This window comes from Podarcis gaigeae (assembly GCF_964106915.1).
Source record: "Podarcis gaigeae genome assembly, chromosome: 2".
In the NCBI taxonomy this organism is placed as follows: Eukaryota; Metazoa; Chordata; class Lepidosauria; order Squamata; family Lacertidae; genus Podarcis; species Podarcis gaigeae.
The window spans coordinates 79,788,377-79,812,870 of record NC_139679.1 but is presented as its reverse complement, the minus strand read 5'-3'; the positions used below and the strand labels follow the sequence as shown (position 1 = coordinate 79,812,870).

Below are 24,494 nucleotides of genomic sequence, written 5' to 3'. Positions count from 1 at the left end.
GGTGTTATTGAAGTGCTCACGCTGGCCACCAGGGGTATTGTGTACAGTGGTACCTCTGGATGCGAAAAGGCAGGCTGGCTGAGCTGTTCCGTTCAGTTCCAGCTTACTATAAAGAACCACTTGGAGAAATCTCTGTGTCGTCTACTTTGTCAACCCACTACTTAATACTGGTGACGAAGGTGGGATTGGATGGACATCAGAGCACAGCCACATTTGGCAACTCACTGAGCTGAAACACTGAGCGAAATCACTGAACAGAACCCAATTCAGAGCTAACCGTACTGGCTAGAGCACTGTGTTCCATCCATCACCCTCCACGTCGGCATTGGAACCAAGGCTTCACTCGTGCCTCTACTGCCATTCGCTCCAGCCTCTGAATCATGGCACTCATACCTCGCGCGGTTCGCCTGCTTCCTCCAAGCAAACAAGCTGATGGAAGGGTCAGAGGAGCGTAAGTGGGACCCATTCCTCAGCCTCTGTGCGCCCAATCGGGTGTTGTGGCTATCCAATGGACCCACCCACAATCAAGAGGTCAGTCTTCAGATCTCACTGCAACACATGCCCTCTTTTAGGGAGGACACGATTCACAATATCTGTAAAGAAAAATAATCCTTTTACCTGACTCCACTATTCTTTCCAACTGCCAGCCTGAAATTTAACTGCTACTTTGTCTTGTGTCAGTTATATGCACCCATATAATCCGTTGTGATGAATTTCATAGGGTCAGCTTTATTACCTACTTTTGGGCCACCCTGTATACACATAGTGTTATTGTCTCTGGTGGTGACCAGCTTAGGTTGCAACCGTTTTGTGGTGGATGACACACCAGTCAAAGACCAGTTGATCCCCCACTTGTAATTATCTGGACACCTGTGATAAGAAAACACAGGTGGCTAACAGTGATGTGCTGAGATCTAATCAAATATGTGTGGGTTTATAAATTTTCGTCACTTCTGCAGGCCTGTGCAGAAGTTGGTTTTAAGGCTGATTAGTATGCAGTTTGTATGTTTTATTCCAGTTGTGTATTTGTGTTTTAAAATGGATGTGTATTTATGCTTTTAATAACAACAATTTTATTGTTGTTTTATAAGAAACAAGGATAATATTAGTTAGTATAAACTGATACATATGATGTTTCAAGATGGCTGCTCTTCTTTGCTTCTGAAAAGCGCTTTTGGTTATATTACATTTTTTAACTCAGTAGAAGCCAGAAAGTCAGCTACAGGTCCTCCTGATATGAAGAAAATGAGTTGGAAGTTATGAACACCTTGTTTTACATCTTTACATAGAACCATTTAATCAGCAACAAATATGAAACCATTGTTAGAAGAAATTAATTAAATTTCTTTTATCTCATGTGAAACAGGTGGTTCAACTCTGGTAGCTTAGATACACAGTGTGCATATCCTGAGTCCACAAGCTAAAATACAAGACAGGCTTTATTTTTCATCAGCTGCTGTCTGCATGTTGGTAGTTTTGTTTGATCAGAATAGAGCAGTTATCTTTGTCCTCTCTGGCATTCAGAATTCAACATCCCCCATTAGTTAGATGACCATTGACTGACTTTTTGATGAGGCCAACAGATGACCTTGTTTTGACATGTGTTTCTTCAGTTGATGTGCTACAGTTTAGAGGGGAATAATGGATAGATAATTTGTAAGTCATGTATTCAAATAATGCAGAAGAAAACCTAGGCTTTGATTATGAGGACTTGATTGAGGTTATAAAGCTGCTGCATCCTTTTTTATATTTGATTTTTTAATTAAAATCAAGGTTCCTAATTCATAGAAAAGGCAATGTTTCAACATACATATTTTCTCTAAAATAGCTGTGTATGAGCTTTTGTAAAACAACAACAACAACAATTTATTGTTTCCCCAACCACTCTGGGCAGCTCCTAACCGAATGTTAAAAAAAAAATACAGCATTAAACATTAAACAGGGCTGCCTTCAGATATCTTCTAAAAGTTTTGTAGTTACTTTTCTCTTTCACATCTGGTGGGAAGGCGTTCCATAGGGCGGGTGCCACTACCGAGAAGGCCCTCTGCCTGGTTCCCTGTAACTTGGCTTCTCACAGCGAGGGAACCGCCAGAAGGCCCTCGGCGCTGGACCTCAGTGTCTGGGCAGAACGATGGAGGTGGAGACGCTCCTTCAGGTATACTGGACTAAGGCCATTTAGGGCTTTAAAGGTCAGCACCAATACTTTGAATTCTGCTCGGAAACGAACTGGGAGCCAATGCAGGTCTCTCAGGACCAGTGTTATATGGTCTTTGCAGCCACTCCCAGTCACCAGTCTAGCTGCTGCATTCTGCATTAATTGCAGTTTCTAAGTCACCTTCAAAGGTAGCCCCACGTAAAACACATTGCAGTAGTCCAAGCAGGAGATAACTAGAGCATGCATGACTCTGGCGAGACAGTCTGCGGGCAGGTAAGCTCTCAGCCTGTATACCAGATGGAGCTGGTAGACAGCTGCCCTGGACACAGAATTGACCTGCTCCTCCATGGACAGCTGTGAGTCCAAAATGACTCCCAGACTGCGCACCTGGTCCTTCAGGGGCGCAGTTGCCCCATTCAGGACCAGGGAGTCCTCCACACCAGCCTGCCCTCTGTCTCCCAAGAACAGTACTTCTGTCTTGTCAGGATACAACCTCAATCTGTTAGCTGCCATTCATCCTCCAACCGCCTCCAGACACTCATACAGGACCTTCACTTCCCTCATTGAAGTATTTCCTCCCAACGATTTCCCCCTGTCTCTCTTATTTGTTGTTACTTCCTTAGTAAGAATCACCATAACCAGTGCTGCTTATAAGCAGATAGATTTGTCTTCAGCTTTTCAGATCAGGGCCATACTTAGCCTATGCATGCAATGCATGAGCCATCTTACTACTGCTGTTGTTTAGTATATCTACGTATGGTGGCATTGTCTCTAGTGGTGACTACCTTAGGCTGCAACCAAGGGGATGACCCACCAGTTAAAGACCAGTGAATTAGACAGTTTTTGAAGAATGTGCTACAATTTTTTAAGTCTCTGCAGACTTCTTGTCACTGTCAGCTACAGCTTGTTTTCAAAACACCGGAGTTGCCTCATAGGAATAGGATTATGACTGAAATACTACAGATTCCTTTCTTTTCTTACTTCCTGGGACCAAAATACTTTTTCAGAACTCATACAGGCTTTTCCAAAATCTTACTCCAGAAAAGCAGCATGATGAGTTTTCTTAAGGTTCACCTGCCATTAGCTTTCTGTACTATAGCTGGCTGGTTTGTTCATTCATCTCTACAGGATTTGACAGGAATTGCATCCTGGTCTTATGAGTTTGGCATATTACTAAATCCTATCCTCACGTTGAAGCATCTCAGTGCTATTGAACTGTATCTCTTAACAGTGGAAAGATAATGCATATTCTAAGTTTATAAAGTTGCTGGGGAACATCTGGCAGCAGAGTGGAAGTGAAAAGACAATTTCAAATGACAGGAGAAGGCATGCAGTTATCCCTATTTCTATACTATAATTGCCTGCCAGCTCCTGTGACTATGCATACATTCTCCTGTGGCTCTTCAGAAGGAGATTCCTTCCCCCCCCCCCACACACACTGATATTCTCACTATAGAGATAGTTGAAATATGGGTCAGGGTGAACCTACCTTCTTTATTGACGGTCACCTACTTAATATACAGTTCATATTTCTTCAATTTTACCATTGCTTATCTGTGAAACTCGCCTTCAAACTTTATTTTATTAGCATCACAAAAATATTAGATTCGTTTAATTTCTGCCTGAGGGGGAAAATGAAATTCTGCATACCTATAATACTACTGGTGTTTTAACAGATTTTACATGGCCATGTAAATATGCTCACTGATTATGGTAATTGTGATAGCTATACAAGTAGTAATTACTGTGATCTGATCAGACGACTATTGCCTTTACTGTGACAGCTGTGCCATTTTGTTGACTGATTATTATTGTGGGCCTGTATGTTCTGTGCTTATCCCAGTGCCACAAGCATCCTCTTACACTTGCTTGTACTATAGCCACTTCAGAGATGCAATGTGTCGCCGCCTGTCAAGCTTCTCTAAAAAAAAAAAAAAATAAGAATGGGTATGACTGCCCATGTATGCAGCCAAGATTTTCTTTGTAGTGCCCTGAATCCTTATATCTCTCTTAAACTTCACAGTATGAGTTTGCAAATAGTAGATACTCCATTAAAAGTGCTGAGCAGAGTTGTTATACCTGTCCATCATGGAGGAAGCACGTCCAAAACACAAACTGTTTTCATTTTTTTTAAGTGCTGAGTGAAATCTCAGTCTACCTGATCAAACTGTTCTACCACTGTAAAAATTCACCCCATGACAAAATCCAGTAGTTTCATTTTAATGCAGCACATATATTTTAAACATTACGCCACATATACATTCTTAGTGCCTTGTTTGAGGGAGGATGGGGGGAGAATGGCGGCTTATAGATGCAGAGGAAATGCTATAGAGGTTTTGCCTTGCCTTGCCATGCCTTGCCTTAGATGTATTTTCTGCCCACCCAATCTCAGCTGGGGACCTCAAAATGAGCAGTGTTTTTAACGCAAGACATTTCCTGAAGGATGTTGCACCGCAGGGAACTTCCCCTTTATTCTTCAAGGAGACACAGGATGAAAATCAAATTATGAAAACTGTCATTACAAGGATGGAATGTCTTTGTTAATGATAAAAATGTGGTTGTTACAAGAAGATGAAAGTTCCTAGTTTCAAACCAGTATCTCTAATCTGTGATAGAAGAAACAACTGTGCTTTTATAATACAGCATTATACAGGATGGGTAGAGAAAAATGCAGTTTACGCATATACAAGAATTTTTTCCATTGTAGCCGTGATACTTCTAAGTTTTCACTCTGTATTTGAAGCTCTGTGTGATAGTTAAGGATAAATCTTGTACAAAATATTGTCAAAATATGCATTGATTAGCTTTTTCTGTTAGTTCTTATTTAAAAAATGTAATACATTTATTTTTGGAAACATATTTGTATTCTTACTTGCATGGCATTGCATTAGAGCAGCGGCAGCTAAAGTAGTGCCTTCCATATGTTGTTGGATTACAGTTCTCACCATACCTGACCTTTGACCTTGCTGCCTAGGATTAATGGGAGCTGCAGTCCAATGATTTCAGGAATGCAGCACTAGAGAATGATCCAGTTTTTATAGAAACTTGCATCAGTAGGTGTTAAATATGATAATCTATAGAAGGAATAGGTAATCTGTGACCCTCCAAACTTTGTGGGACTCTAGTTTCCATGAGTTGCAACCAGCATGGCCAGTATTCAGGAATGATGAGAACTGTAGGCTAACAACACCAGGAAGCCTACAAGTTTCCTGCTCCTGATCCGCAGCTTTCCAATACAAATGACAGCAACCAAATTATTATAGATATGCATTGATTGTATATGAAGTTTTACTTGAAACAAGCTACTGGGATCTTAATCTTAACTGCCTTTTCTATTTCTTCTTTTTGTTTAGTGTTGAGGGTGAAGCTCCTGGAAGTGAAACAGGCACATCATTGGATAGTCCCTCTACCTATCATCAAGGAGCTATAACTCACAGTTCAGCTCTAAGCCCAGACCATTACGACCATTCTCCATACGGGCTGTATTCTGTCTCCCCAGGGCAGCAAAGGCCCCGGAGGCCAAAGCTTCAACACTCAACATCCATACTCAGAAAACAAGCAGAGGAAGAAGCTATTAAAAGGTCGAGGTCACTTTCAGAGAGCTATGAACTCTCATCGGACTTGCAGGATAAGCAGGTACTTGAACTGTGCAGTTCTATGAATCAAGCTAAAGTGTCATGGAAAGGTTATTCAGCCATTCCTGGAAAATAACAGGATATTATTTTTTTGCGAGTCTGTTCCATAATTTGGCATATCTGAATAATATTAATGTTTCCTTCTTCTGTCTTTTTCCATGACTTGCTAAACAATCAGCTGATATTAATGCTTAGCGAAATGACTTTTCCTTCAAAGAAAATGCCTCCCTGTATTTGTGCTATGATTTTGCATATGTGGCTCATTGCTTAACTTGTGGAGCTGTGCCAATTTCTTTACTAGAGACTGTGCCGTTTAAAACCAGAAGGACTTGGTTAGTATAAAAACAAACTCTTTGCCTGGCCTCTGTATTAACAAAGTTCCCGTGCTTTCAGTCAAGCAGTGCTTCTTTTAAGCTTTCTTTTAAGCCTATGAACCAGGGTTTTTGCAGTTCTAGGCAAGATTGGCTTAATGATTTTTTTCTGCCCTACCTCTGACCTCTACCAAATCCATATTACCAAGACTACATCTTTACGTGGCAAAGCCCACATTATCACAAGTTTCTGGTATTCCTTTTTCGAGAGGACAGAAGGTTTACTTTTAAAAATTAAGAAATGAACAGCTGCTCATCGGAAAGCAGGCTGCCAGTTAAATTATTTTACTTACCCATAAAGTTGTGAATACTACAATACTTGTCAATTTAGGATCTCATTTGAAGTATTTTCATTTGTATCACATCATTTGTGCTGTTTACACAGTTTAGAATGTTGAAATCTAAGATGAATATTGTAACTAGTAATCAGGACATGCTTAGTATAGGCAGAGGGCCTTCTGGGCAGTGGCACCCTCCCTGTGGAATGCCCTCCTATCACATGTCAGGGAGCTAAAGTATTTCACAACTTTTAAAAAACATCTGAAGTTCAGGGAAGTTTTTAATGTCTAACATTTTATTACTTTTTATATTTTGCTAGAAGCCACCCAGAGTGGCTGGGAAAACCCAGCCAGATGTGCAGCGTATAAACAATAAAATTAGTAGTAGTAGTAGCAGCAGTAGTAAGCGATCATGAAGAATTTATTAAAGATAGAATATTATTATTTTGACAATTCATTAAGGCCCTACAATTTTTGAAGCACTGGATAAAGATAAAATGATTCAAACATGATTATTTCTTCATTCCTCCTTTTGCCTTTATTCATCTCTCTCATCATAAACTTCCCAGGAGCACTGAGTTGACTGCTGTTGGAGACATAGTGCTGAACCAGATTGACCCCTCCTTTATGTTCTTATTTTGAATAAAGGGAATTTATTTATGGTTCGCCTGCTGTGGCCAGGTGCAGACATAATATTCCCAATTGACTAGATCGTTTTTCCTCTGACCTTTGTGAATACTTCCCCTCTTCCTTGGTTTCACCTTAGCCATTACATTTGCATTGGTACTAACTATGGTTCATGCATTGCCCTCATAATCATGAACTTGAAGTGGGTTTGCACCTAGTTATGAGGGAATCTAGTGAATGTTAATAAATGCAGATAGAACATTGTTGCATAACTAAAGCAAACAGATGCCATGAAGGGGCAGTGGCGCTTACCTGACCTCCTAATAGCTGAGTCGCTGCTGCATACCAGAAGGGAGAGAGGACAGCTAAGTCGCTGCCAGCATTGACCTGTCCCATAACACAGTAGTGATTCAGCTCTCAGGAGGGCAGGTAAGTGCTACCACCCCACCATATCATCCTGTACTAAAGCAAACCATGGAACAACAGCAACAACAACAACAACAACAATTTATTTATACCCCACCCAACTGGCTGGGTTGCCCAGCCACTCTGGGTGGCTCCCAACAGAATATTAATAACAATAATAATAAAGCGATAAAACATCCAAAATTAAGCATTAATGGAAGGTAAATAAGGATTCGTATGGGGGGGGGGAGTACAGATGCCTGCAACATGTTGCTGGTATTCTTACTGTGAATTTGGAAGCAGAATCATTTGAAAGCAAATAAAGCATGCCTGTCCAATAGTTTAGTACAGTAAAATGACTTGTGATATTGAGACTATTAACTGATCTTTTTTTAAAAAAAAATACTTGCGGGGAAAAACCTCAACATTTTTTTTATTAAAAGTAATCACTGCAAGCAGTTCTATAATATGAACTTCAGCTTAATTCAAATTTTAACATCCTATTTTTTTACTACTTTGCCTCTTTTAAAAATACACCACTGCAGTGATGAGAATCATTGGCAGTGTATCATATCGACGTAGCCAAGGATTTTCATAATTGCAAATGCACACTAAATTCTTGGTGGAAAGAATATAAAATAGATTAACATGGATCGTAATAACTCTTTTTAAATCTCCTGCGGGTATCTGTGAAGCAGACAAGTTTTCTCCCAATTCATGCAAGGAAAGCCTGAGGGAGAAAGTTTAAGTGTGAAATGTCATCAGTAAAATTGTTCATAACTGTTGAAAGGAAAATCTGACAGGGAATTGATTCAATTATACTCCAAAGGCACAGAGAATGCAATTTCTTGCTTTGTTAAAATTTCATGTATGCAGCAAATACAGTGGTACTTCGTAAGTCAAACAGAATCCGTTCTGGAAGTCCGTCCGACTTCCAAAACATTCAGAAACTAAGGCACAGCTTCCAATTGGCTGCAGGAACCTCCTGCAGCCAATCAGAAGCCACATTGGACGTTCAGGTTCCAAAGAACGTTCGCAAACCGGAACACTCACTTCCGGGTTTGCAGCGTTCAGGAGCCCAAACGCAAGGCGTTCAGGATCCAAGGTACGACTGTATTGGAACATAGGAAGCTGCCTTATATGAAGTCATACCACTGGTGCATCTAACTCAGCATTGCCTGCATTGACTGGTAAGCAGCTGTCCAGAGTTTCAGACAATGGACACTTCTAGTCCTGTCTGGGGATGCTAGGAATTGAACCTGGGATTTCTGTGTGCAAAGCAGATCCTGAGCTATGGCCTTTTCCATGGTGTGGCCACTCTAAACATAATTTAGGCATAGGAAATGCAAGGGTCAGTAACTGGTATCATTAGTTCTATAAAGGAGCAATGCAACATGACCATAGGAAACTCTTCACTTTTCTTTTAATGTAAGTTAGTTGCAAACCTAAAAAAATACTTCTTCAAGTTCAGTTACAAAAACCGTTTGCATTTAATGTGGTTGAGTAAATAACTATTTTTGCCAAATTCTTTTTATAAAGAATGCCAGTTGTTCTATTTAATTCTTATCTAAATTCTAACTGCTTGTATCAGCATTTAAAAAAACCACACAAACCTCTTTATTTTATTTATTTTGAGGTTTCTATCCCATACTTCTAGTATCTAAGCACTACTCATGGAAGCATACAATTTAAAATCACAATGCCATGTGCAATTTAAATTGTTGCACTTGTTTTATGTGAAAGTAAGTTTTGCAGAGGTAAGTGTCATATCTTTTTGTGTTAATAAAATATACTTGTGAGACAGTTATGAAAAGTATCTTCTTGGTGGATCATTTTATGTGCACTTGTACAGGTAATTTTCTATTTTCACGAGGTGGCCTTTACTTACTGAGCGTATTTCCATCTCAGAAATCTTTTTAGATCGTAAGTTTCCTAGGAGATATATTTTTCTGAGCTAATTTTGAAACACTTATTGCCTCAGTACTGTATTAGAGAGCCATGCAGTAAACACTCTTAGTGCATGAGTATTATCAAATATTTATATTTTCTTTTTAGGTTGAAATGCTAGAACGGAAATATGGAGGCCGTCTCATAACTAGACATGCCGCTCGTACTATACAGACTGCTTTCCGCCAGTATCAGATGAACAAAAACTTTGAGCGGCTTAGAAGTTCTATGTCTGAAAATCGTATGTCAAGACGCATTGTTCTATCCAATATGAGAATGCAGTTTTCGTTTGAAGGACCTGAGAAAGTCCACAGTTCCTACTTCGAGGGGAAGCAAGTTTCTGTTACAAATGATGGGTCAAAACTAGGAGCTCTTGTCCAATCTGAATGTAGTGACCTTGGTGAATCGGCTACAATGAAATCTCCAGCAGCGTCCACTGATTTTGCTGATGCCATAACGGAACTGGAGGATGCTTTTTCGAGACAAGTAAAATCTCTTGCAGAGTCCATTGACGATGCATTAAATTGTCGTAGCATGCACTCTGATGAGGTACAGTTACCTGATCAAGTCAGAAGTCGGGAAATGGAGAGGGACAGTTGTCAAACTAAACCAACAAGCCATAATGTGGACCACAGGAAACTTGATGAAATGACTGCATCTTATAGTGACGTTACATTGTATATTGATGAAGAAGAACTCTCCCCACCACTTCCTCTTTCCCAATCAGTAGATAGGCCATCTAGCACAGAATCTGACCTAAGACTTCGGTCAATGAACCCATCTCAAGAGTACTGGTCTATGACACACAAGGATCATAAGATAGATACTGACACGAGCTGCAGAAGTACCCCTTCACTAGAATCCCAGGAACAAAGAATGAGAATGGATCATTTGCCTTTGCTAACTATAGAACCACCTAGTGACAGTTCAGTGGACTTAAGTGATCGCTCAGAGAGGGGATCATTAAAGAGACAGAATGCATATGATCGAGGAATTACTAGTACACAAGGTAGTCCCAAGCATATCTCACATGGCATCCCTACCAAGATAATTTCCCGAGAGGACCAGGAGACTAGACATAGACCAAGGCCTATTGATAGCCACTTAGCCATTAATGGCACAGCAAACAGGCAAAGCAAATCTGAGTCTGATTATTCTGATGGAGACAATGATAGCATTAATAGCACTTCCAATTCCAATGACACAATAAACTGCAGCTCAGAGTCTTCTTCTCGAGACAGCTTAAGGGAACAAACACTGAGCAAGCAAACGTACCATAAAGAGACTCGCAATAGCTGGGATTCTCCTGCCTTCAGTAATGACATCATCAGGAAACGTCACTATAGGATTGGATTGAACCTTTTTAATAAGTGAGTACAATGCATTTTTTACATAGAAAAGAAATTTATCACCAAATCACAGGATAATTAGGTATTTCTGCAGCTCCATTGTGAAGGTTAACATGATCTCCAACAATGGCTGTCTCTGGGTGTCATGCTAAACCAGGGTTGGGAAACCTGTGGCACTTCAGATGTTACTAGACTGCAACTCCTATCATCCCTGATTATTAATAATGCTTTCTGGGGCTGATAGGAGTTGAAGCCAAATAAATATGGAAGACCACAGGTTCACTATCCATGTGCTAAGCTATGGTTTAGAAAGGTGTGGGTGAGCCCAGCCTCCTCCTAAACATGCAGCCAGAAGGATGAGTTCAGAAATTTATACCATGGTTTCTTGTGTCATCCATACCAACAAATGTTGCTTAGTTTCAAGCATCCGACATCGAACCATAGTTTCTGAAGTAGCTTGTTTGAACTAACCATAGTTCACCATAGCTTCAGGTTCTGATGAAATAGCAAGCTGTGGTTAACAGATAGCAGAAGCAAATTCTTTCAAATTCCTCCTATGAGCATGTTCATGTGTCACCAGACCATAGTTTAGGGTCATGTCTGATGCAGCCCTTTTTGTGCACACTTGTCTTTTCCCTGGTTTCAGCATGTTTACTTTCTTCTCTCTTCCCACCCCTGCAGTTGCCATTTCACTGCTTTAAATGCCAAGGTGTGTATCTTGGGCAAGTAGTATTTAAAACACACACACACACACACACACACACAGAGAGAGAGAGAGAGAGAGAGAGAGAGAGAGAGAGAGAGAGAGAGACGTTTTGTTGTCCTTCATATAAGAAACATTTTCTTTTAAGCAACGTTAAAAGGACAAATAAGTTTTTTCCATCCCATCCATTACTGTTCTAATCCAGTGTTATCAGAAAACAGTCATGTTGGGGTGAAATCCTGTGTTAAACACACTCAGAGTAGACCCACTGAAATCAAGGCAATAGGTCTACTCTTATGGCTTAGTTGGATATGACCCATTTTTTTATAAAAAATTAACAAAACTATTTGCTCTGGCCAGAGTGTGCAATAGGGTTAAAAATTATTTGTTTTTCCAAAGGGCTTCCTTACTTCCCTTAAGCATATATGCTTTTTGACGTAACTGGCAGTGCTTTCCTTCCTGATTTCTTCATATCTAAATATTATAAAACAGGCTGTCTACATATTATTGTAATAGATTTAATACTGAGCATGGAGTTTAATTTATTCAGTACCATATGGGTTAAGTTAGTATTGCCGATAGTGTAGTGGCTGATTGTCAAAATATTTTTTCATACACTACATATACTTTACTTTCCATGTAATACAATGTATAAAAATTGCATATTTTAAATTTATAATTTCTTTTCTTGAGACAGCATGGAACTAATACAGATGGCAGAAGGTAATAAATAGTGATTTTTAAAAATCAATGTATTGTTAGCCTTACAGTAGCCTAGTGGAAGAGTTAGATCTAATTAAATTAGTGTAATCTGATTATTCTATTCAATGGCATAGTCCTGCTTACCTTTGATTGCTCCCAATATGTTCCATAAAGGCCTTTGTACACTGTTGGGGCTAAAGAAAGGTATAATCTACCATTCTGCTGTTCCATGCAAACTGGAGGGGCGTATACTGACGGCTCAGAGCCTCAACAAATATGGGTACACAGGGCTAGGAGACTTTATTGACCCAGCAGGCATGCAATAATTCACGTTGTTGTGATTGCCAGGCGCACTGACAGCAGCTCCTCCTCTGAAGCACAAGCTGTGTCGCCCTGTTACTTGGCAAGGAGCTGTTGCAGCTGCTTATGCAGTCACAATTATTGTTGCACAGCTGGAGATAGGACAGAGGTTTACTGGAGCCATACTGCCTGTACAGGTGGAAGAAAGAATCAGCACAGCTGCTATGGCTCAAGCTGCAAACGTTTAGGATAATACTGTAGTAAATTTTGCCATCATTAAAGGGGCATATTTATAGCACTAAGGAAGTTTGTGTGAAATACATACACAACTGGCTTGTGTTGAACACCATGGCTTGGCATTGAATGTGTGAGCTTTGGGGTCATTTGCCTCCTCCTCCCTGTTGTAGGAAAACCAAGGTCTGGTGTGCCATTTGAATTGGCAAGCTACTGTAGGTTTTTGCCTTCCAAACCAGAACTGGAAAAATGTCCTTTACATTGGGTTTTTTCTTCCGGTTTGAAGGGCAGTTTGGAGTTAACTTGTTTGGTTGTAATAGCAAATTATGGTTTGCTTAAAACCAGAAGTCAGAGAGAGAATTGAAGCATTTGTAGAAAGGCTGGCATGTATGAGCTGAGGCTTGCTTGTGTAATGCAAAAATATGAGAAGCAGCTCAATACTTTTTTAAGGCAGATAATTTGTTATATCCTACCTAGATATTATATAGTTTGCTGCGCATGGTTTAAACAAAACCTTGAAAGAATCATTATTTTTACCTAGGTGCACTGTCAATTTTATTTAGGAAGTAATCCAGCTGTGACATTTTAAATATTTAAAATCTTTAATAACTTCACTCTTATTTATCTTTCTTAATATATTTATATTCCACCTTAACTCCAAGGAATTCGAGATTGTATATATTGTTTTCCTCTTCCCATTTTATCCAGTCAACAACCCTCTAAGGTAAATAAGGTTGATGAGAATGATTGGCTGAATTCCTAGTCTGACCTCTCTAAGCACTTTACTGCACTGACTCTTCCCATTAAAGAGATGAACAAAAAAGCCATATCATATAAGTACTGTGCCTTTAAAGTGCATGGTTTTCCGCAAAGAATCCTGGATCCTGTAGTTAGTTACGGGTGAAACTACAGTTCCAAGGTTATTTAGGCAGCCTTGTGATTTAAATGTGTGTTTAATCTGCTCCCTGTCTTTAACAGTAAAGAAATAATGTTTTGTTGTTGTTGTTTAGTCGTGTCCGACTCTTCATGACCCCATGGACCAGAGCACGCCAGGCACTCCTGTCTTCCACTGCCTCCCGCAGTTTGGTCAGGCTCATGTTCGTAGCTTCGAGAACACTGTCCAACCATCTCGTCCTCTGTCGTCCCCTTCCCCTTGTGCCCTCCATCTTTCCCAACATCAGGGTCTTTTCCAGGGAGTCTTCTCTTCTCATGAGGTGGCCAAAGTATTGGAGCCTCAGCTTCAGGATCTGTTCTTCCAGTGAGCACTCAGGGCTGATTTCCTTTAGAATGGATAGGTTTGATCTTCTTGCAGTCTACGGGACTCTGCACAGCATAGCTTCTCTGAGTTATTCAAGTCCCTTTGCCATGGCAAGGCAATGATCCATGAAGGAGAAATAATGTTTTAATTAAGGCCCAAAAGAAAATGTGGTTTGGAAACATTTTTTTTAAAAGTTTTAATGCTTTTAAACCATTCAGTTTGGTTTTAACTTTGAAATACTATGATGCTGGTTTGGACAAACCTGATATCAAGAATTCCTCTCTCTCCCCTTCGGTTAGCTTATTGAACTGTGTTGCTGTTAGCTGCTGATGCATCTTGCTGTGATGCAGGCACACCTCTTTTGAGGTCTCACAAGAACTGTGAGGATTATCACTCCATGGAATTATCAGGTGCCTCCTGTCATTTTTGACTTTTCAAAGTACGCTGAGGCTGTTACTGAAAAACTAATCCCAATACAATATTCCATGTGGTAGAGACCATAAGATGTTTTAAATGGTTTCGCTATACTGATTGGTGTCAATGCAGAATAAATGCCTGCTTTTTCTTGATGATGTGGTAGGTTTCAAAAAGCCAGACTAGGAGTGCTACACAGACTAGAAACATTACACAATAATCTTATTTTGGCTTGCTGTATGAGTTTTGTTAGTTGTTCACTTTTTCCAGTTCAGCTTTCTTGTCTAGTTGGTTTTCTTGTTGTTCAGACACATGTTGAATCATCCATATTCCAGGAACAAAGGACTTTATGAGTTACGTACATGCAGTTTGCTTAGTGTTGTGAATCACATCAGACAGCTTGAGCATCGCACAGTTCCTACCTCTATTACTGTGAAGCATTTTTAAGAAGGAACACTGAGAAAGCATAGCTCTGTGCAGGTCCTCTTAGTCCCAGTCATGTGAACATTCAGTGAACCATTAAATTAGGTAATGTGTGATGTAAGGTTTTGCAACGGATGAGGGGTACAAAACAATTTTTTGTTGCATTGGCCTGTAAGTGATTTGACATAATTAGAAGATCAAATAGTTTTTGGCTAAAGGTCAAATGCAATTTCCCCATTGCCTGCTGTGTTTGTTTGTTTGTTTTAAGATGACAGTCAAAGTGCTTCTGAGCACTAGCATAGATTGCAAGCTCCCTTCCACCTCTGACCTCATAGGTTCCGTACCTGGTGCCTTTTGGTATACAGATAGCCCCCCCACCCAAGTTTACATGCATTCAATATGTGTGTGACTGTGTATATGTGCATCGCATTGAACCCAGAAGCAACCTGGAAACGTCATAAAGATTTAACTGAAACATCACTAAAAGGGCAGGGCTGAACAGGGTGTTTGCAGGCTTTTTCAGTGGGTTTCAAATATAAATGATTTCACTGACTAGGAACGTAACCCCCACGTTTAAATGGGGGGGGGTTGCCTGTATTATTTGGGCAGCTGCAGGTTTTACTGTTTTCTGTCACTTGCTCACTTTTTATATTGTTTTACTGTTTATTGTAAGTTGCTCTGGTTTCATTAGAGCGGAAGACTGGAGTGTGAATAATTTCAAATAAATAAAAGTTATCTTTTTAAAAAACCTGAGTTACTAATACAGACAGATACAGGGAGAGAGTTCACAGGGTGTCCCTCAACTTGTGAGTTAGTTTCTTTGTTTATTTATTTACTTACTTACTTACTTACTTATTTAAGAAAGGACACTTCAATAACATACAATAATAAATAAACTGAAAAATGAAACGTACAGACAAAATGAACTTGTGGAATTAACGATAGCCCTTTTCTTTCCCCATTTGTGACATGAACTGGCTCCCTTCTAAATATTTATTTGTTAAAAGTAGCAGACGAATGCTGATTAATTTGTTTATTCATTCCCTCTTCATTTATTTGAAGGAAACACTATTTTAAAGAGCAAATCTGTTTCAGGAAGCAGTTTCTTGTGTGCAGGGGGTTTCTTTGTTGACATGGACAGAGTGACATTCCGGCATCATGCACAGCCAACTTTTGCATCACATTTGCAGAAATTTCTTCTTCTTCCAAAAATCAGCTGTGAAGCGAAATCTAGTGAGGACTCAGCCAAAAAACACTATAATTTCATGTACCTTATATGCAAGTCGGACTATTTCCAAATGCACCTTTAACATGCATATGTATTTTAACAAGCTTTGCAAACTCTTGGTGTAAAGTTGCATCTAAGCAGGCTTGAGCCCATTTTGCTTCCAAACTTTTCACAAGTTACCTCGTAGTGCTGCTGCAATACAACTGCTGTCACATTTGCAAAGCTAAGCAAATGTTTCAAATTGGACACAGGACTACATGCTGAGATTCCTGCATTGCAGGGGGTTGGACTAGATGACCCTCGGGGTACCTTCTCTCACTACAATCCTAGTGATTCTATTAAATATGAGAAATGTCTGTTAAAGGTCTTCATGAAAGTGAATGCCAGCCTATTGGGAGTTTAGTGTAAAAGAGTATCTTTACAACACATGGAGTGTAGATTACTCCGTAATAGCAACAGAAAGACTTCTTATGACTTTTCTCTTTTAAATAAATACTCAGTAATATGCATAGAGAAGAAAAGGCTCATAGCATGAATCAGTTCAGGCTGGCTGCGTTCAAAAATGTAGGGAGGGGATCCTTTGTAGTCATTTACAGAGAATATATAAACCTTCCCTAATATTGAAAATCCAGCCTTCAAAAGGCTATGGAGTCCATTATTAGCAGCTTGGAATAGCCTCAGAAACTGGAATGGAGTCATTACATCACTCCCATCCAATCAGGTCCATCTAGTATTAAACATTCCAAGCACACAATTTGCTATAACAGAGCTCCGTGCTAGGATTAAGCAGAATTCTCTTGCCACAATACCTAGAGAGCTGATGGGAATATAATTTTGTTGTGAAGTGCCCACTATAAAAAGGGAAGGCCAAGCATATGTCTGATTGTAATTATGGAGGTCAGGACTTGCCAGTTCATTTACTGTTCCCTGGAATTCAGGCTGGTTAGATTATCCAAGTGAAAAGCAGAGGCAGCTGCCTTTTCAGCTATTTAGAGAATGAAAATTTATTAGTAGTGAATGCATTGCAAGAGGGAAGAGAGGGACTGCAACATGTGATGATTTGGGACAATATGGCTAAAGAACGGAAGCATCAGAAATGGGGAGGGGGGAAACAAGCAACAATATATTAAAAAATGGTATTTGGGTAAGCAGTTGATTTCCACAAGTAGTACATCAAATTGCTGTAGCCTCCCTAGTTTCTTGCAGTCAGTCCTAATGTAAGGTTACCAGACGTCCCCATTTCAAAAAAATCCATTGAAGTTGAAAAGTGTCCCTGGATTCCTTGAAAAAAAAATCTGGAAACCTTATCCTAATGCCTGTTTAAAGAATTGGAGTGGGGCTGTCCTTATTGTTTCTTTGTCCCAGGGTTTCTCCGCACAACTGGAAATAGTTATTCACCTAGCAGCACATGCCAACACACCTTCTGCACTCCATTTTAAGACTATTACAAATCGAAGGCTTTGGGGCTTTTCTTATCTCTTTCCTCCCTGCTGTTTTGTTAATTTCCAGCTTGTAGAAGAATTCTGGAGAATTCAAAAACTTGCTTGCTACTTGTGACATTTTAAACAGTCCTCATAAAGACCTTCTGTGTGTCTTTGATAATCACCTAATGGACAACGAAGTCTGTACCTTGTAGACAGGTCTGGTGCCAGGATCTGGCCCACCCAGACAGCTGCTGGAGTCGCATTGCTAGGCAGCTGGGTCTGGGGAGCTTACATTAACAATGTCACACAAGTAGCACTGGCTTAGTGTGAACATAAGAGCTCATTGCTTTCTCGCTGGTAATTTAGCTTGCAGTGAGCATGAGGCATAGTTTGGCTTGGTTGCCATCTGAACCCAGCCATAGTGTCTGGGACATTGTTGGAAATTGAGAATGGCTGCTTCCCAACCAGCCACAACTATTGCCATGTAACAAGTGCAGGGGTGTGATGGAAAGCTCAACAAGACCAGAGTTTGGTGATGCAGTGCTTTGGAATTCTACCAGAGCGCTGAGCTGTAGGTTCACCTGATTGGCTGTAGATACAGCAAGCACTTGGGGAGGGGGAAAAGAAAAGGGGATTGAGAGTTGGGAGTTGGGTGTTCTTGGTGTTCAGCTGGGTAGAAGTATAGCTCCTGAGCTGTGTGTGAGAGATCCACTCTGAGGAAAATATCTGCAGCCAGAGAAGGAAGTCTCTGAGCTTAGTTTGAAATACAGCAATTAGTGTCCTTTTTCAGGAGTATACAGACAAGAGAAAAACTGGGAAGCTGAATTGGGAACAGGAGAAGTAGAGTTATTAGTGAATACTCTACTTGGGTCTCCATTCAGTAAGAAAGGGGTAGAACGTCTTGAGAAAGAGAAGAATCCCAAACCAATTAGGAGGCATTTGGTGATCCCCTGGGTCTATTATACTGCTAGAGGAGCCTCAGGGGTGTGATTAATAGAAGGTTAGGAAACTGACAGAAAGTACCACCTTGTTTTAGAACCTTGTTTAGTATTAAGAACTAAGCTATACAATTAAGCTTAAGAAACTGAAGTGGGGGAAACTGAAAAGAAGTTTTAAATCTGAACAAAGAGGTTTACACGCTTTTCTGCTCTTGCATTATTTGATCGTGTAGTGTAGTGTTCCCTTCACTTCTACCAAAGAATGGAGTGACCAAGTAAATATAAACTGTCCTTAATTCAAGTAGTAACTAGCTACAGTGTGCATGGAACCACTACTTTAGCTAGTCTTCTATATTTTCCTGCCATGTGATTTCTCTGCTTTCCTAGATATTGGCTCAGATACATACTGTAAATGGCTCTTGTTACTCATTGCAACACAATATGGGTTAGTGTCTCACCAAGTGGCTCTCTGCATATATTAGCAGACTATCAATCAATAAATGGTTGTCCGTATTTACCCTCTCTGTCCATAGAAAAACTAGCACATTTAGAATAACACTGGAATCAGAGCTGGCACCCAGTGAAAAAGGCATGCAGGAACAGCATAGAATTTTGAAACCTCTCACATACTACTTTAAAGTCTGTGATCCTGTGAAGAAGACACTCACTTTAAAAATGTACCAACCCTTTTGCCTTCATTATTTTTATTTTATTTTATTTATTATTACTTTTATATTGCTCCTTTTCTCCAAGGAGCTCAAGGCAGCACACATACTTCTCCCTTTCCCCATTTTATCCTTACAAAATCAGTGAGTGGCAATTTGAACCCTGGCCAGCACTCTTAACCACTTTTCTACATTGGCTCACAAGGCTGCAGTCCTACCCTCAGTTACATGAGCAAATACATTACTGGCCAGGTCAACAATCCAGGTTATGGTGTGTGTTTTCTGTAGCATTTTCCACATGGAAATAATTCTACAGCATAACATATTGTCTATTCTTTTGCACTGTTGTTTAGTCGTGTCCGTCTCTTCGTGACCAGAGCATGCCAGGCACTCCTGTCTTCCACTGCCCCCCGTAGTTTGGTCAAAACTCATGTTCTTTTGCATTACTGTAATGATATTCTGCAAAAACACATTTTTATATGTTCATTATGCCCAGTCATCTTTGAACAACTAAAAATAGGACAAATAAAAATCCCCTTTTCTAATTTGATATTTGCCTTTTGCCTTCTTTCCATTTGACCATCTATTTCCCCCCCGAAAGTCCAGCTTTAAAACAGAACCATTTTTAAAGTCCAGCTTTAAAAAAGAACCATTCTTCAGAACCATTAATCTTTCTTTCTAGAGAATAATTAAAATACAGTACTTCAGGACATGAATGGTATTCATAAAGCATTGTCTTGCATATGTTTGACTAGTAGGTTCAGTTGCCTCAAAACCTGAAAGAATATTATGGTGTGTTCCCAAAAGAAAAGATTTAGATGTACTGTACAAGCAAGTTGTACAACTTTATTCAGCCAAAGGAACAAAGCTTGTTGTAATGTTTAGATCTCATCTTGTTCCACTTTGTACAGAACCAATGAGTTCAGATGGAGAAAATAATTCTGATTCAGAATCCTAAGCATGTTTACTTGAAGTGAATCCCACTGACCTCAATGTAGCTTACTCAGTAGTATGTGTGTTTAGGATTGTAGCTTTAGTTTCTTCTGTTTGCTCAGAGGAAAAAAATATTTTGAATAAAGGAAATATTATCTTAGCTTACCCTTGTGGGAATAACAGCACATATTCTTTTTGTTTCAGATGTAAACTTTCAGGCAGGTAAACTTTTAAGACATGATGATGAGGCAGTTTTTCTATGGTACTCAGCTATGAGGGTAAAAGTCTGATGTTTCTTTTACTTACCAGATATCAAATTTTTACTAGTAAAGTACAGCAGAGTAAGCATGTTAGGAGATTTGGTAATGTTATTGACAATAACCTACATGAGGAAAGATGTGGTTACATGACCATCTTGGTATAAAAATAGCAGGGTCACCTTGTTCTTGGAAATTGATTTCACATGTCTGAGCAGAAAGCTGCATCCTCCGTCTGCAAAGTTGGAAATCTATTTGCATTTTCAGATATTTGTAATACCTTAGAAAATGGAGAACACAATGAAAATATTGAATTGTGGTTGGTCACTGCTGCAGTACACAAACCTTTTGATGTTTACATAGCAATAGATAAATGCACAATCTCTGTCTGCCTTGACTACTTCAGTCTCAATCTTACATTTAGCATTCAGTGCATTCAGATACCATATTGCTTGTTCAAAGCATGATTTGGAGGATTGGGGGAAAGCTCTTTATGTACATTCTCCCTCTCTCTACTTTTCAATCCTTCCCTCACACTCCTGGCTTAATAAAATACCAATTTGTTTCAGAAACCTCACTTTGCTTTGATGTCAGAACCTGCACACTATGGTTTGAGTGATTTGCCCAAATCAAGATTGCAAACCACCGGTTTTTATTTCCTTTTCGATGCTGATTTGGAGGGATGTATCCAACTACAGCTTTCTGGTTGGATAGCATAGCAAACTGTGGTTTAACAATTAGGAAGTATTATATTAAACTGAAGTGGAGGAACATGAGCACATGATCAATCCCCAACCTCATAAATCATGGGTAAGCAAACTAAGGCCCAGGGGTCGGATCCGGCCCGCAGATTTACATTCTCTACAAAAAAAGACACAAAACTCTTTTGTGCAATTTCTGTTTTTATCTTGTGTTTTTATGTTGTGAACCACCCTGAGATCTACAAATTTGATAAATAACAACAGAGCAGGCAACAGTGCTTTTGTAGTACATCGGATGCTGAAATAATCCTTGTTGTTTCAAGTGAAATTTTATATATATATATATATATATATATATATATATATATATATATATATGCAGGTTTTGGTGTCCTCGGGTGTCTTCCCGTGTAAAAGTTGGGGTGTCTAGGCGACGTTTCGACGAGGTCTCACTCGTCATCTTCAGGCTGGTGCTTTCGGCTTCTTGTTACTGGAACAGAGCGGGATCTCAATGTTTGAGTTCCTATAAATACTGTAGAGGGGGTGTGGTGTCTAGCCTCCAATGTTCTGGGCAGAGAGGATGTTCCCAGGCTAGTGTGCCTTTTCTTCTTTTGTTCCTTAATTACTTGAGAGATACCTTGAGTGATTTCTTGAGTGATATCCTGAGTACCACTTAGGTGGGTCATTAGGTGTGGATTAGTTGCTAAAGTCTTTGTGTCTTGACCTCTTGAACTTTGTGAAGAGTTTTCCTGAGAAGATGGCTGTATTGCACTTAGTTGTGCTTTGGCTTGGCTTCGTGTATAGGGGCGAGCTGTGGTTTTGTGGCTTGTGTCAGCCAGATCTGTGTAGGGATTGCAGGGGGGTGCAGCATCCGGAGGTGCCACCATGGATTGGCTACTGGATGGTGTCAGTAATTCATCTGTGGAGAGGGTCTGTGGAGAGGGTCCATGGTGGCACCTCCGGATGCTGCACCCCCCTGCAATCCCTACACAGATCTGGCTGACACAAGCCACAAAACCACAGCTCGCCCCTATACACGAAGCCAAGCCAAAGCACAACTAAGTGCAATACAGCCATCTTCTCAGGAAAACTCTTCACAAAGTTCAAGAGGTCAAGACACAAAGACTTTAGCAACTAATCCACACCTAATGACCCACCTAAGTGGTACTCAGGATATCACTCAAGAAATCACTCAAGGTATCTCTCAAGTAATTAAGGAACAAAAGAAGAAAAGGCACACTAGCCTGGGAACTTCCTCTCTGCCCAGAACATTGGAGGCTAGACACCACACCCCCTCTACAGTATTTATAGGAACTCAAACATTGAGATCCCGCTCTGTTCCAGTAACAAGAAGCCGAAAGCACCAGCCTGAAGATGACGAGTGAGACCTCGTCGAAACGTCGCCTAGACACCCCAACTTTTACACGGGAAGACACCCGAGGACACCAAAACCTGCATTCCTGTACCCGTGAAAATCTACGAAAGCATATATATATATATATATATATGCTTTCGTAGATTTTCACGGGTACAGGAATGCAGGTTTTGGTGTCCTCGGGTGTCTTCCCGTGTAAAAGTTGGGGTGTCTAGGCGACGTTTCGACGAGGTCTCACTCGTCATCTTCAGGCTGGTGCTTTCGGCTTCTTGTTACTGGAACAGTGTAAAAGTTGGGGTGTCTAGGCGACGTTTCGACGAGGTCTCACTCGTCATCTTCAGGCTGGTGCTTTCGGCTTCTTGTTACTGGAACAGAGCTCTGTTCCAGTAACAAGAAGCCGAAAGCACCAGCCTGAAGATGACGAGTGAGACCTCGTCGAAACGTCGCCTAGACACCCCAACTTTTACACGGGAAGACACCCGAGGACACCAAAACCTGCATATATATATATATATATATATAGTGGTACCTCTACCTACGTGCACCCCTTCTTGCGTATCCTTCAGGATATGCATGCGGCAAACCCAGAAGTATTTTTCCGGGTTTCGCTGTGCGCACATACACACAAGCGCTTTTCCACACCGTGTGCATGCACAGAAACAGTACCTCCGGTTGCAGAAACCTCGGGATCTGATCGGAGCTCCGGAACAGATACCGTCTGCAACCAGAGGTACCAGTGTGTGTATGTGTGTGTGTGTGTTGACACACACACATGCACACATACAGATATTCTCTCTCTTTCTCTCTCTCTCTCTCTCTCTCTCTCTCTCTCTCTCTCTCTCACACACACACACACACACGTATATGCATTTAAATCCTCGCTCTCAGAGGCTCAATTCAAAGCCCATTCAGCTCCTTTCAGAACAAAACCCCATTGACCTTGAAGCATTATCATCCTTTTAATATGGAAGTAGTAATGTAACTAAGTGGGACGCAGGTGGCGCTGTGGGTTAAAGCCTCAGCGCCTAGGACTTGCCGATCGAAAGGTCGGCGGTTCGAATCCCTGCGGCAGGGTGCGCTCCCGCTGCTCGGTCCCAGCGCCTGCCAACCTAGCAGTTCGAAAGCACCTCTGGGTGCAAGTAGATAAATAGGGACCGCTTACCAGCGGGAAGGTAAACGGCGTTTCCGTGTGCGGCTCTGGCTCGCCAGAGAAGCGATGTCACGCTGGCCACGTGACCCGGAAGTGTCTCCGGACAGCGCTGGCCCCTGGCCTCTTAAGTGAGATGGGCGCACAACCCCAGAGTCTGGCAAGACTGGCCCGTACGGGCAGGGGTACCTTTACCTTTACCTTTAATGTTACTAAGCTTCAACTAAGATCATTTTCTAAAATGTGTATTCGAATCCTACATCATCTGTAAGTCAGGTAGATGGACTACTTTGACCAGAACATGTTTCTGATTTCTGTCCCCCACTTTCTAATCACATAGACAACCTCCAAAATTAACACACTAGTATAGGCCAGCATATTGTAATTCCCAGTTATGACTCCCACCCCTGACTGTTTACTTGCCACCGGGTGACTTTTGTAGCTCAGGGCCAAACTAGGCCCTATCCAAATTAGGGGCTAATGTGATAGGGAGTAAGGTGGCAGGAGTGCTATAAGGAGGAGCTGGATCCTGCCCCATCCCCAGACTGCCTCCCTCTTCCCCACCCCATGATGCTCCCTTGCAAACAAAAGCAAACAATTGAGTTACTGAATTCAGTACTATAAGGAGTCGTGATGACTATTGAAAAGGACTAGAAAAAAATCATGGGTGATGTATCAAGCAATAGTTGTTCAACACATAGTCTGGCGTGCATGAAGTGTGATTTTTAATTTCCCCCTCCCCTCCTTTCCTATAAATTCTAATTGTTACTGATACAAAATACGTTTTATTTATGGTCACCAATCAGAGCAATACACATTACTATACATCATTTCTGTAATAATCATAAGAATTTTAGTATATACACTTTGACACAACTTCGTTAATATATGTAGAAACGTTTATTTGAGTGTTCATGGTTGTTTTATTTTTTATTTTAATTTTATGCAATTGCTGCATGGCATGTGCTGCATTGTAAACAGAGATATATCTTGATGCAACCATGTTAAACAGTTTAAATATGAAA

The 24,494-nt window shown here is 40.5% G+C and overlaps 1 protein-coding gene and 1 long non-coding RNA gene across 26 annotated transcripts in view; one reads left to right on the top strand and one right to left on the bottom strand.

Moving 5' to 3' along the window:
- IQSEC1 (IQ motif and Sec7 domain ArfGEF 1) overlaps nt 1-24,494 on the top strand; it is a 315,470-nt gene that overhangs the window by 263,226 nt on the left and 27,750 nt on the right. For 24 of the 25 annotated variants that reach the window (XM_083726911.1, XM_083726922.1, XM_083726912.1 and 21 more), the window contains 2 exons: nt 5,509-5,791; nt 9,527-10,788. In XM_083726911.1, coding sequence (XP_083583037.1) covers nt 5,509-5,791; nt 9,527-10,788 — 1,545 coding nt within the window. Of the gene's footprint in view, nt 1-346; nt 532-5,508; nt 5,792-9,526; nt 10,789-24,494 lie in introns of those variants that run through there. The other variant, XM_083726906.1, reaches the window with a different exon arrangement.
- The window catches only part of LOC310838955, a 29,214-nt gene continuing 20,469 nt past the window's right edge, over nt 15,750-24,494 (bottom strand). Inside the window, exons 2-3 of the long non-coding RNA XR_014561253.1 lie at nt 20,429-20,526; nt 15,750-16,017 (exon numbers count right to left, since the gene is read on the bottom strand). This is a non-coding gene — a long non-coding RNA (uncharacterized lncRNA). The remainder of the gene's footprint in view (nt 16,018-20,428; nt 20,527-24,494) is intronic.